Source organism: Mytilus californianus, unplaced genomic scaffold (assembly GCF_021869535.1).
Source record: "Mytilus californianus isolate M0D057914Y unplaced genomic scaffold, xbMytCali1.0.p SCAF_9, whole genome shotgun sequence".
Classification (NCBI taxonomy): domain Eukaryota; kingdom Metazoa; phylum Mollusca; class Bivalvia; order Mytilida; family Mytilidae; genus Mytilus; species Mytilus californianus.
Window position 1 is genome coordinate 30671015 of NW_026262745.1, and position 13318 is coordinate 30684332.

A 13318-nucleotide genomic window follows, 5' to 3' on the forward strand; every position below is an offset into this window, starting at 1 on the left:
CAGTTTCGCATTTTGACCTTATTCACTTTTAGATATGTTGTAAAAACAAATAACAAATTCTGAATACACACTCAAGTAACGATCAAAAACGTTTGATATTTGATTCATAAAGATCAGGACAATATGAATTGCGTTGACCATTCAATTTGAAAATCCTGATAATGTAAAAACAATTGCTGATTTTTAGGATTTTCCAATATGTTTTTTTTTTTTTATTTTTGGTTATCACGCCGTTACGGTGACGTTAATTTCTTTCAGTTCGTATCTCAAAAGCTAAAACGGCTACCACCTTTTTTTAATGTGCCTTTGTATATTTGTAGGAATCTAAACCACGATTGTACATTTTGTACTCCGAACTGCGACGGTCGCGCTGAATGCGATGGCTGGACGCTGAAGTGTGTTTTTTATCACGCTGAATGCGATGGTAGCATTTTGATGTTATCTTGTTGATACCTATGCCGAAGTTTGTTGGTTGTAACGCTGAAGTGCGATGGATTACATAAGCTTTATGTTCAATGTTTTACATGTTCTCATATCGATGTAGAAGTCGATTTGTTTATTAGCAGCTTTTCATGTTTTTAAGTAAATCATAAAAAAGTCATTACTATTTCGTATCATAACTGGAGGTGTGTATGGAGTTTAGAGAACAAAGAAAAATCAGCAAAAAAATTAATAAAAGAGACAAATGGGCACAAAAAATATAGAATAGGGAATAACGGGGTGCTAAGACATAAAGAATAGCTGCAACAATTAAAGAATTGGGTAAAAATATACTAATTAAAGAAAAGAACAATGTCCCAAATACAGTTATCAAGTAATTACAGAATAGCCATTATTTTTTAAAGATGAATGATAATGAGCGAAAAAAAAAAAGAATACAAAAGGACCCCCTATCCATACCCTCATAACTGAAACGTTGTTGTTTGCCTTGTAAATATGCTTGGAAAAAATAATCCAACGTTCATACAAAGTGTTTATATAGAAATTGACCAATATGCAAAGGCTACTGTCCATTCAAATCAAAACTAATGTTATAGTAAATACTGAACAACGAGGAAGCTATTAGAAATTCAAATGCTACTTGCTTAGTCACAACGACACAAAATAAGTAACAAATATATTCGGCTGCTGGGAATAAGAGCACGGAATAAGATAGATCCTCATATATTTTTTCTTTACTGGGACTGGGGGAAATATTAAAGGATTTGTGCTATAACATGCTTCTATCTCGGACTACGTCAATTTTATAAAAAAAAAACGGCAGATCATTGCACGTCAGGGTTACAGTCACACTTCAGCGTCCCAATCGCACCTCCGAGTTCTACATATTTACCAGCAAATATATATATATATATATATATATGAATAATGTAAAAAAAATATATGGAGTAGTTAATTAAAGATATTTTGCCTTAAATTGGATTTCAATCTAGAAAAAGATCAATCTGTTTTACAGCAGTTAGATCGTTACACTCTATGAAGATGCAGATACTCAAACTTTGAGTAACCGCTAGCGTCTTGTAGATTGAAGAATATTCCAAAATATGGTCATTTATGTAGTTCCCGTGAAATTGGCAAATATATTATTCCTTTGTACAATTTTAAAAGTTTATTTATTTCCATTGTTTTATTTTTGGATGATCAAAATATTGGTACATGTTCAACACATCTGTATTTATATTTTGTTTGTTTATTAAAGAGTCCTTCAACCTGGCATATTTATCGTGTTCTTGATATTTGTTAATTGTTACATGTTGTGGAACATATAAGAAACTCATCTGGGTCTATACCGCTGCTGGTGGACTATCAGTCCCATAGGGTATCACCAGCTCAGCAGGCAATTCTGACTGACAATTAGTTATAACAAACATTTCTGAAATTGACCGTTTATAAATTTATCGATTAATAAAAATTTAGTTGCAACTACCTCAGACAAAGTTGACCTCGGATGAATTTGGCTATTATTTTAATGTCCTTTTTGGTCATATAGCTCTTCCTTATACATCCTTGGATAAGCCAAATTAACCTTAGATGGATTTGGCTACTATTTTAGGCCTTTTTTTCAAATTTCGACTTCAAGCGTTCCTGCTGAAGGTTAATCCAGAAAAGCGCTTCGGATGCATGACATTTATAATGTGTTGTTCTCCTTTTTTAAAGCACTGGTTCGATCCAGTGTAATCAGTCTCCGGGGAAATTATCAGCTCAGCAATCAGTACTTCGGCACGGACATGATTTATAGCAAACCTTTCTTAAAATGTCCGTTTACAAATTTAGAAATTATTATGAAACTAAGGTTTCAACTCCCTCAGTCAATTTAAGTTGCCCTTAGATGGATTTGGCTATTATTTTTAGGCCTTTTTGGTCATATAGTTCTTCAACTGTTCTTATACATCCTTGGCTTTCAAATAATCCACTTTGAGTGTTCCTGAGGAAGGTAATTCCATATGGGGTGAGAGCGAAGCTCGAATCCCCATATGGAATTTACTGACCCCATATAGATCGTATCAGGTCACTAGCACAATATGTAACGAATTTATCTTACAGACTATCTTAACATGTGGTATTTAGACTAGTGGCCTATCAAAGTGATCAAGTCTTCAATACCGTTAGTATTGAGAACCTACTTCCATTAGTCTATACAAAAACAAATGCCAACAATAACAACTTGTTATCTTTAAATGTGTTTTATGAATTTATTCCAATCGTTCATCATCAATTTCTTCGTCTGTTGAAACCTTTAAGATTTTTCCTCATCACCGTGTTGTTTTTATAAAGGGACGTAACACCACTACTAACCATGTATTGAAATAAGCCCCGCCTACTAATCCAATATGGAACCCTACTAACCTAATATGAAATATACACGGTCTCCACGAGGTGGCTTTTAAACAATCATATTCCTAGAAATGTATAGGAAGTAAGATAACTTTTGATCTACTTTAGAACATATCTTGATCTCTTTGAACTCGACAATATGTTAATATTTTTGGGGGGAATTTGCGTTAACATATATGAATTGTGGAGGAGAATAGTCATGGTAGCATGTGCAGCCATGTACGTCGAGTACTTACAATCTAATATGGAAAAATCTGGTATGCATTTTGTTCTTTTTACTTTAGATAATGACACTGTTTCTGTTTTGTAAATATCTTAATGTCAGAAATATTTAAAGACCAGATAAAAGACACAATCGTTTTTATATCTCGTCCATATAAACTGAGTTTATTTAAAGGTTCATATTCTAGTGGTGAGGAATGGGGTCATTTATTGCACTTTAAAATAATAAATGAATAACGATTAAAAATTTAGTCTAAGTATCGTTAAGCAGTTACATCTAATGTACTAGATACATAAGCAAACAAATGCATTCTAATTGAACATCAAAATGGTGGAAACGAACTGACCGAGACGTCACAATGTATTCAGATAAGAAACAAAATGTCCATCCTTTGGAGGTTTCAGCTTATGTTTTTTATTTGGATACTTTGTTCGAAGATTAAAATTCTCATCAACTGACCCGTTATATTCTACACTTCTAGAGAGATTGGAAAATAAGTCTTTTTTTGGTTCGTCAGGTAGGTGTGTATTTGGCCTATCATGTGTATCGAATGGGTTTTTTCTTTGATTCACATGTATCCAGCTAGGTGTCGATGTTTCTTCTCTAGAAAAGGGATCACTTGAGCTTAGCCATTCTGGATTTTTCATTGTCATGTAGTCCTTTCTTTTTGATGCTGGATATGGCTTCGTAGAATGTATGTTTTCCACGTCAATCGAAGGTACTTCTGTGTGATCAGAGTTTTTGAAAATTTGAGTTTTTCCGTTGATCAAAACAGCTGGAATTTTAAGGGGAAAGTCATAAATACTATCTTCCACTTCAGAATACGTTCTGACAATGCCTTTTTTCACATAAGGTCCTTTATCGTGAACGAGTAACGCAGGCCATACTACTAGATCGACTTTATTGCCAACCATATTATATTTGGTAAATTTTGATGCATCAAATGGGGTTCCTTCCAAATTCTTATATTCTATAACCAGTGGAGGATCGGACAATCTCATCAGCCAGCAGAGCTCACAGCAATTTGTAACAAACTTTAATTCTGTTTTCAAAACTTCTTTGTGTAGTAACTTGTATTCGTCTGTGCATTTCTAAAAATACAAAAGCTTGTTTTTATAATTTTAACTAACGTCAATCTATATTAAGTTTCATATTATAACAATCATCTTTGTTTGATTTCTTTGTACGTGCAAATTTAACAAAACAAGGATTTGATGTTATCTGTGTTGTGACGAAAAAATGCAAATGTAATTAAACAGTCAATAAGAAAGCAATTCAACAACCCAAAATCATATTGCAATCAAGGAAGAATGTAAAGATTTCATTACAAGTTTTAAAACGAGGTGCACAATCTTATTACAGGTGGATGTTCAAATTTCCCGAGACTCGACAATTGGTTTTTGAATTCAACAGAAGGCAAAATATCAAGCAATACATTTGTCTTTAACAACATAACTGAAAATTGCATTGTTTAAGCTGTCCCTGTACTATTTCTATATATTCTCTTTAATTTATAGATATGCACGTTTTGTCAATGTAATATTGTCATTAAAAAGCGTCGGAGGATTGAGATTTAAACGCAACTAGTTTAATCCCGCCATATTTGCATGTGCCTAAGTGTTCTAAGGAAATTCATCATTACTTGTCATATGTCATATCTGATTGTTTTTTTTTCAAATATCATTTGAAGAATTGGATTCTAATGACATACACGTGTCTTGATTTTGTTTGTAATTTATTGACATATCGATTTGACACTATTTTCAGCTTGGCATCCTGTCTTTCGTTAAAGATAAGTAGATGCTTCCATGCAGATTTTTTGCGGTTTTTTCTGTCTTTGGCTTACTCATTCATTAGGAAGTTTGTGTCCTCAACGCTTTTCAACTGTGTACTTTTTTAAGCCTGTTAACTTTTTTTATTCAAGCGTCACTTAAGAGTCTTTAAATTTGCAGACGAAACGAAAATAATATTAATATGCTTTATAATTTATTGACATGTGATTTTGTACAAGTGAAACATATAATTCATTGCATATAAGGATTTTTACATTATATATGTATACGAAAAAATGCAGTCTTGGTTTTGATTTTCTTCTAATCAAAGTATATCCTGTCTTTTATATAAGATAACCTTTACGTTTCTTTTGTAATTCTCATTTACGAACTAATTTTATTGTTTTATAGGGAAGTTAAGGGATACAATACTTCGAAGGAAGAATTATTTATTTCCATTCAAATGATTTGATTTTTTGTAAATCAAACGTCCTTCACATGTGTTGTGATGTTTCCGTATTTTATTTACAGTCACATATGTATAACCTATAAATATATACAATATACACCTTTTAAACTAGTGCAGTTTAAGCTTGCTGGATTACAATACAATAATGAATATTTACAGAAATATAGTACTGACATGCGTACATGCAGCATGTGAAAAAAGTTCTTTGTGGTGATATCTTATTGTTGTCTAACGAAAACAGTTAATAAATACCTGTTTTATGTTTTCAACTATGTCTGTGTCATACTGAAAGCGTCGTATATGACGGACCAGGTTTTCAAAGGTACTGGACACGCATTCCTTAGTATCTTTGATCTATAAAGAACAGAATGTATACGATTTCCGGATATATTATGATGTACGATTTTCTTGCTATGTTGAAGACCGATCGTTGGCCTTGTGTTGTTTTCTTTTCTTTGGTCGGGTTGTTGTTTCTTTGACACATACCCCGTTTTCATTCTCAATTTTTACTTTCATAGTTCGTCGTAAAGCTTTTAACAATGGGTAAAACCCATATCGTGTAGCTAGCTATAATTAAAATGCACCGCTATGAACAAGATTGGAAACAATTAAAAAAAGATAACAAACCGGGCGATTTATGAAAAAAAAACGATAAACTGATAACAAATATGGCAGACAGCAGACAACAACAAAGACCGAATATCTTGGAACAGGCTTATATAAGGAAAGTGACGGGAATAAAAAAATATTTTTGAGCGTTCAATCTTACCCTGGACAGTGATGTAACAGCATTACAAAAGAACAATCTGTTAAAGTCAGTTGAAAATGGTTTACACAACTCATCTGATCGACACGCAACAAAAAAAAAACAGTTGCAGCTGTAGAATAAAATGTAATGCCCATACTTAATATTACTTTGTACGGAGGATCATATATCATAACGGTCCGCCTTGTTGCCAAAATCTTTATATTTAAGTTTTTATCCTGATTTTGCAACACCGGCACTCTTATTTCTACCCTTCATCCACAAAAAAAAACCCAAGTAGATCCTATAATTGATAAAGCCAGCTATGAAATTCTGAATTTTATTACATCAGCAAAGTTTATACCATAAAGTGATGTCAAACATGACTGTCGAAATGCTAGTCTGTATCCGGGTAAGACATTCTATTTAAAGTGTAAAAACTTCACCCGTTAAATTTTAAAAATCTGTTAGTACTTTAAGGTTGAATTTATTCAGACATAAAATATATATTCAACGAACTTATGATATTTTTGGTATACAAGGTTAAGTATATAAATCGTAGTCGTTGAGCTTAGTTAGCAAGTTGTATGGTGTGTTTACATACATTATCATCTTAAAGTTTTCTATGCATGCGGTGATGCAGAAATATACGATGTAATTGTTATCTTTAAATAACAACCATATTTATTTTTAAATATGTGTTTTAGTGTAAACAGTTTTTTTTCACTGTGATAATCATACAATGGAATAAACATTACAAACAAGTACGGCCGAAAAACAAGTGAATTGTATTGTGATTTTTATTTGCTCTGTTTTGTATTTCTACATAGATAACACTGGTTTGATCTCTTACTTTAGCTATTAAATCTAACTTCATTTATATGTTTTGGAGTTTAGTGTGACGTCCATTTTCACTGAACTAGCACACAATTTTATTTAGGGGCCAGCTGAGGACCACCTCCGGGTGCGGGATTTTCTCGCTGCATTGAAGACCCATTGGTGGCCTTCGGCTGTTGTCTGCTCTTTGGTCGGGTTGTTGTCTTTGACATATTCCCCATTTCCATTCTCAATTTTATATTATAATACAGCATACTATTTCAATCTTTCAAACTGTTTAGTTCAACAATTTGCACCTCCTAAGGGGACATTTCAAACTCAGAAGTCGACGAGAAACCGACATCATCATGGTAAACAACGAAAGACGACGAAATAGAAGAGAAAAAAACAAGTCAACCCAACATAGAAAATTAAAACCGACCGAAAACTTTGAGTGATCTCAAGTGCTCCGGAGCGGAAGATATAATAATAATAATAATAATAATAATAATAATAATAATAATAATAATAATGGTAGTAATGTAAAAGAGGGGCGAAAGATACCAGAGGGACATTCAAACTCATATGTCGAAAATAAACAGACAACGTCATGGCTAACAAAGAAAAAGACCAATAGACAAACAATAGTACACAAAACACAACATAGAAAACTAAAGACTAAGCAACAAGAACCCCAACAAAACCTGGTGGTGATATCAGGTGCTCCGGAAAGGTAAGCAGATCCTCCTCTACATGTGGAACCCGTCATGTTGCTCATGTTATTACAAACCCCGTAATAAGTCTAATTCGGCAGATCACATTCGGGAAAAGGGTACGGGATTGTAGTTGCGACATTAGGAACAATATAGTCGTTATCCTCTGTGAAACGGATATTCCATTACGGTCAACCAACTCGTGATGGCGTCCGTAAAACTTACGAAGGGATGACTTCAACTTCACCACTTGGAACTCTTGGTTTAATAGCTTTCTTGTGAGCTGCAAGCCTCTATCAAGGAAATCATGATAGGAAATAGAAGCCCTGGAATATCGTATCAACTGGGAGATATATACTCCGTATGCAGGTGCAAATATTCATGGATGTGTACATGTAGATATTGGTATACTTACTTTGTTATTTGAAGATGGTTGAAAATACAGATGATGAGTGATGTCCGACAACAATGGTTGTATTTTCTCTGTCTGATCTCTGGCAAGTTCTGAACATCTATGGTAACACCACTGAAATAAGAGGTAATTCCGATGACATAAGCGTTTGTTGCATGCCATGAGCACCATTTGAGATTTTTCTAAATATACTGATGAAATGATACACGGGACACATGTATACAAGCTTATTCAATCATATACAAAACTCATAATAATCTTATGTCTAAAAACCATTTTCTTTAATGACAAACACGGATTTTACTAAGGTTCAATATATTTTGGTACATATGCTTATGACTTTGAATTTTGTCATATTCTATTTTGTTTAAAGACCAGATGTTTCACATCTATATTTGCTTTCTAAAGTTTTGGTCGATAGTTTTTGAAAATACAAATCGAGCACCATTATGATATATACTTGCAAGCAGAAAATTTGGTTAAAATTATATTTATTTACCTCTTCAGCTTTATACACATGAGTCGTCATATGTGTAAAATGTACAAAAGAGCTTTAACATAGTCAGGAAGAATCATTACATTTTTTTTCTTAAAATTCGGTTGGAGATAAAACATTTAAATGTCAAGATTAATCACAAATATCATTACAAAAGTGTGAATATTACTTCAACTTCTAACATGATATTAGATCGAAATAAAATGACGAAAGCCTTTCGTTGTTTCTGCTTAACCCATCATCATGACCTATGGAGATGATGTACTGCTTGTTTTCAAGTGTTGTCGATTCCCTGTCATTGGACATTTATATACTGTGTTAAGCTATTTAGCTATACAGTTTTTTTCTTTGCTAGTTTGCTATCTTTTTACGTAAATAACTTCTATAAATATTTGATTACTAAAAAATACCACAAAAAAATATCTACTCTAACTAAATAACAATACATGATTGAAAAATAAAGATACATGATTGACACATAATGATACATGACACATGCGACATTTAATAACGATATATGACACATGTGACATGAAATAACACAAAATGATATACAGTTATCAGAATGTACCTCAATTATTTCCATCAGATGTCTTTCTGGTCCTTTATGACATTTTCCTTTCTTGTCCTTACTACACAGTTCTTCATAAGCCGCAGTCCATTCGTGTTGATAAAGATAATCCCATTTCTGACCAATCAAATCACTCCTGTCGTTCAATGAGATGTGTCTTTTATCTGGGTTTTGCTGACCACCCAATTCTTTTATTCTGATCGACAATTATATTTCATATTAGACAGTGTAATTAAAATATTATTACGAATTTAAAACCTTGCAAAATATTTACAATTTTATGGCGACTTCTGAATGAATAGAGTTTCAATATACGAATATGCAGATGTGTACGGCTATATGACCCCCAAAAATATAATTTTGAACAGATATATCATGTTAAGGAGGGGTATTTGCGAAAAATACCAGTCGAGAGAATGCTAAATTTCGCGAGCCGTAAGGCGAGGGAAATTCATTCTCAAGACTGGTATTTTTCGCAAATACCCCTCAAGAACATGCTATATCTGTTTAATTACACCGAATGTTAACGTTCAAAAACGCATTGATGATCGTGACGTTACAAGCGTCCAGTCGGATAGAGTATTTTTTTGGCAAATACCACGGCAGAGAGGGTAAATAAGGCATATCCTTTTTGCATATACCCCGGCGGCGTTAAAAAATGAACGATATTCATTTGATAACAGTAAATTGGTGAAAAATACACTGGCTATCAACCAATCAAAACCCAGGATTCTTACATAAGGTGTAATTATAATTATAATATTACGTTCTTCAAACGCTTTGAGTACACACCCGTGGTAAAATATAATATATTGTTAGGGCTGTTCCGATCATACTCCCACGTCTTATGTTTTTTATGAATGATCTATCTGACGTCACTGAACGATGACGTAAGAAAATAAGCATTTTACGGGAAAATGCACGATTGTGAAACCGAAAACAATCACAGCAAGAAAACGTTCTGCCGTGTTAAAATCAGTATAAATTCAAGCCCCCATGAACTATTTCTTAATTATAATATTACGTTCTTCAAACGCTTTGAGTACACACCCGTGGTAAAATATGAATATATTATTAGGGCTGTTCCTATCATACTCCCACGTCTTATATTTTAAAGAATGATCTATCTGAAGTCACTGAACGATGACGTAAGAATATATATATATAAGCATTTTACGGGAAAATGCACGATTGTAAAACCGAAAACAATCACAGCAAGGAAACGTTTTGACGTGGTAAAATCAGTATAAATTCAAGCCCCCATGAATTGTTTCTTAATTTGGGGTCACGTAGTCAAAATATATTTTTGGAGGATACTAAATAGACGTATTTACACTTGTATGCAAATTTGTCCGCCATTACGTAAAATCACACAGGTTCCCGTAAACTTTGACATCATAATTCAAAACATTTGACGTCACAATTAAAAAGAGATTGTTGCCTGACGTCAAAAGGTGATTCGGAATAGATCTAAGGTCATTCGGAGGCGAAATATAGCTAAATACCAAAAGTGTAAATACGACTATATTGACTTACGAATCGGTAGAAATCTAATATGGTTGCAAATGTTGAAAATGTGTATAGATTAATATATTGATTTAGATACCATTTTTTGGTATTCAGTAGAGTCCACTGTCATAATTAAAAAACTTTAAGGCACACTTCAAAAAGTTGTGATAAGAACTAATTCTCTCTTTTACACTTTATAGAAATTAGGAAATGTGATATGATTGCCAATGAGACAACTATCCACCAAAGGACTTACTAGTAATTCGACATTCGGGCGTCAGTAATTCTGAGAAAAAAGCATGATGGTAGTATTCTATTAAAAAAACATACTAGTCTTAGAATTGTTTGTTTTAATTATGCTTTTTAACACACACAGAACATTTTATATGTACATCTAGTTCAACAAAATAATAGTGTCAAAAAGATGATAGTTAAAAACGAGACAAATATACTTGTAGCTTCCGCTAAATACTTGTTGAAATTTTATGACTTTCAACAATTTAACTAGAAAGTGCCTTCTCATAAAAAGTTGTTATTTATTACTTAACTTATTTTTCCTACACTGACTAATTGTCCTATAGGTTGACTTTTGATAACTTAAATATTGTAATGTGATGAACTAGAGTGTGAACTGTGTTCGTTTGAATTGCCCAGATCAGATTAATTAATTGCTGTTTGCTAATCGTTCAGTTGCATATATACTTCATACAAATCCAGGACTACCCAGAAACTCAGAGGCCAATATCAAAGTCACATTTTAAAATTTTTCATGTTTTTAATCAAATGTTATCTCCATTGTGCACTGGCGTTATGTGACCTTTTAAAACTTTTATCGATTGCTCTTCCACGTTTTATTCTATCTAGCGTTTGGTTGTGAGCACTACTGGTGAAAAATGTATTTTTCTAACGGCGATTGTAGTATATCGAACTAGTTTCGGTATCCTGTAGTTTTATATTGGAAATTTATTAGTGAGCTAAGAACATACTAGATGCCCTTATCGTTCAAAGGCGAACAATATGAATACAACCTATATCGAATGCATAAACGGAACAGTTTAATTATCCCGAGACATTCACCCTATAACTTCCTATCATATATATCCTGATTTTTAACATTCTAGTTGTATAGAATCTGATTAATTGTTTTCAGAAAAAAATCATACCTTGCCATGACTTTATCTTTGCCTAGTTCTAATATCTTAATATCATATTTCAATTTCTTATTTTCGTCGAACAATTTGGAATTTTTCTTGTCTGTTTGTTCAAGGATGTCTTGCTTTAAACTATTCTGAACTTTCAATTCATCACATCGTTGTCTTAACTCTCGGATAAGAGATTCGTCGTGTTTCTTCTTTTCTTTCTTTTCTTTCTTCGTCATTTTCTTATGTGACACACATTCGTAGATATGTGCATCGTCAGGATCAGTCATTTTATAGATGAACCTAGCTGATATTGAATAGAAAAATAAATTTTCAATTTAGTTTACGTATGGTCTAGTCATCAAGTTTCCTCGTCGTGTTTTGTAGTTCACACAAGGTGAATTTTGAATAATGATATTTGTTTGCAGCCGTTAAAGGATGTATGTTTGAGGGTCAGAATGGGTGATCCGTCATTTCTTTTTTCTAATATCATTTAAACCTTTTTTTCCATCTCTATTCTTTATTCATTTTGCCCATTTTTTTTTATATTTTAGCACCCCATTATACTTTTTTCTTTATTTATTTTCCCCTTTTTACTTTTAAAGATATTTATTCTGCACTTTTCCCCCCATTATTCTCTATTCTGTAAACCCCATCCAAACCCTTATGCATAACATTCGGTGGAACCAAGGAATCGACATAGTGCAAATGTTGTGCTTCATGTCCCTTCCTAATTTTATTTGTTTTCTTCAATTTTACCCCTTTTACAATTTTACTGCTATAACTAAGAGAGTGCCATTATATTGACACTTGCAATCGGTATACTGGGGCATTCAGTATCATGGCAGTTTTCGGTAAACATATAAATTAGTAAGAAAGAAATAAAAGAAAGGGAATCGTAGCAAGTCAAGAGAGAGGATGGAGTAGTTCGACGTGCATTTATACTCCAAGATGTGCCCTGTTTTGGTAGAATGGTAGAACAGCTGTTACGTATACATGTATGACTCTTATAAGTGTGCGCTTTTTTTGTATGTGAATGCAACACGTAGAATATGAAGCCCAACAGACTTTCAGTACCTGCCTGTATATACATGTACATGTATTTGTCAACTATGAAAATGGTTCAAAAGTATAGTCGACAAGAACATAATTAAGGTTCCTAGATCTTTTAAAGATTAATAATGCGTTTGTTCCCTAACTTTCTGTTTTCAAAACAAATGTTTTATATAGCAGTGAAATGAATTAAAACGAAGATGTCTTACCTGTTTATTGCACATCCATTAGAGAAGAATAATAGGCTTTTTACAACGTCATACGGGAAGTATATGTTTGAGTTTCGATCGATTGTGACTCATTTAACTTTATATGACAGGTAACAACTTTGGGGAAGTATTTTTATCATTTAAATTTAGTTTACTTAGCATTTTGACTACCAAACAAACTGCACTTGAGGTTTTGATTTTGAAAATGTCCTTTGTGGATTTTTTCCCGTTATTAGACCGTGAAATGCGTTATAAAAATGGGATGTTAGGGGTTTTTTAGGGGGGAAATCAACGTATATCGTACGAGCGTCTATAAAAAAAGTGCAATAATGTTTAATCAAATGCTGTCATGTTAT

The 13318-nt window shown here is 32.9% G+C and overlaps 1 protein-coding gene across 1 annotated transcript; it reads right to left on the reverse strand.

Annotated features, from left to right (window-relative positions):
• Positions 1-3093: 3093 nt before the first annotated feature.
• LOC127714316 (uncharacterized) lies at positions 3094-13083 on the reverse strand. The gene is made up of 6 exons (XM_052220377.1): positions 12963-13083; positions 11725-12007; positions 9053-9248; positions 7989-8099; positions 5552-5653; positions 3094-4149 (listed from the first exon to the last, which is right to left on the reverse strand). Exons 2-6 carry the CDS (start codon positions 11988-11990, stop codon positions 3412-3414), a joined length of 1413 nt encoding a protein of 470 aa, XP_052076337.1. The 5' UTR covers positions 11991-12007; positions 12963-13083; the 3' UTR covers positions 3094-3411.
• Positions 13084-13318: the final 235 nt, after the last annotated feature.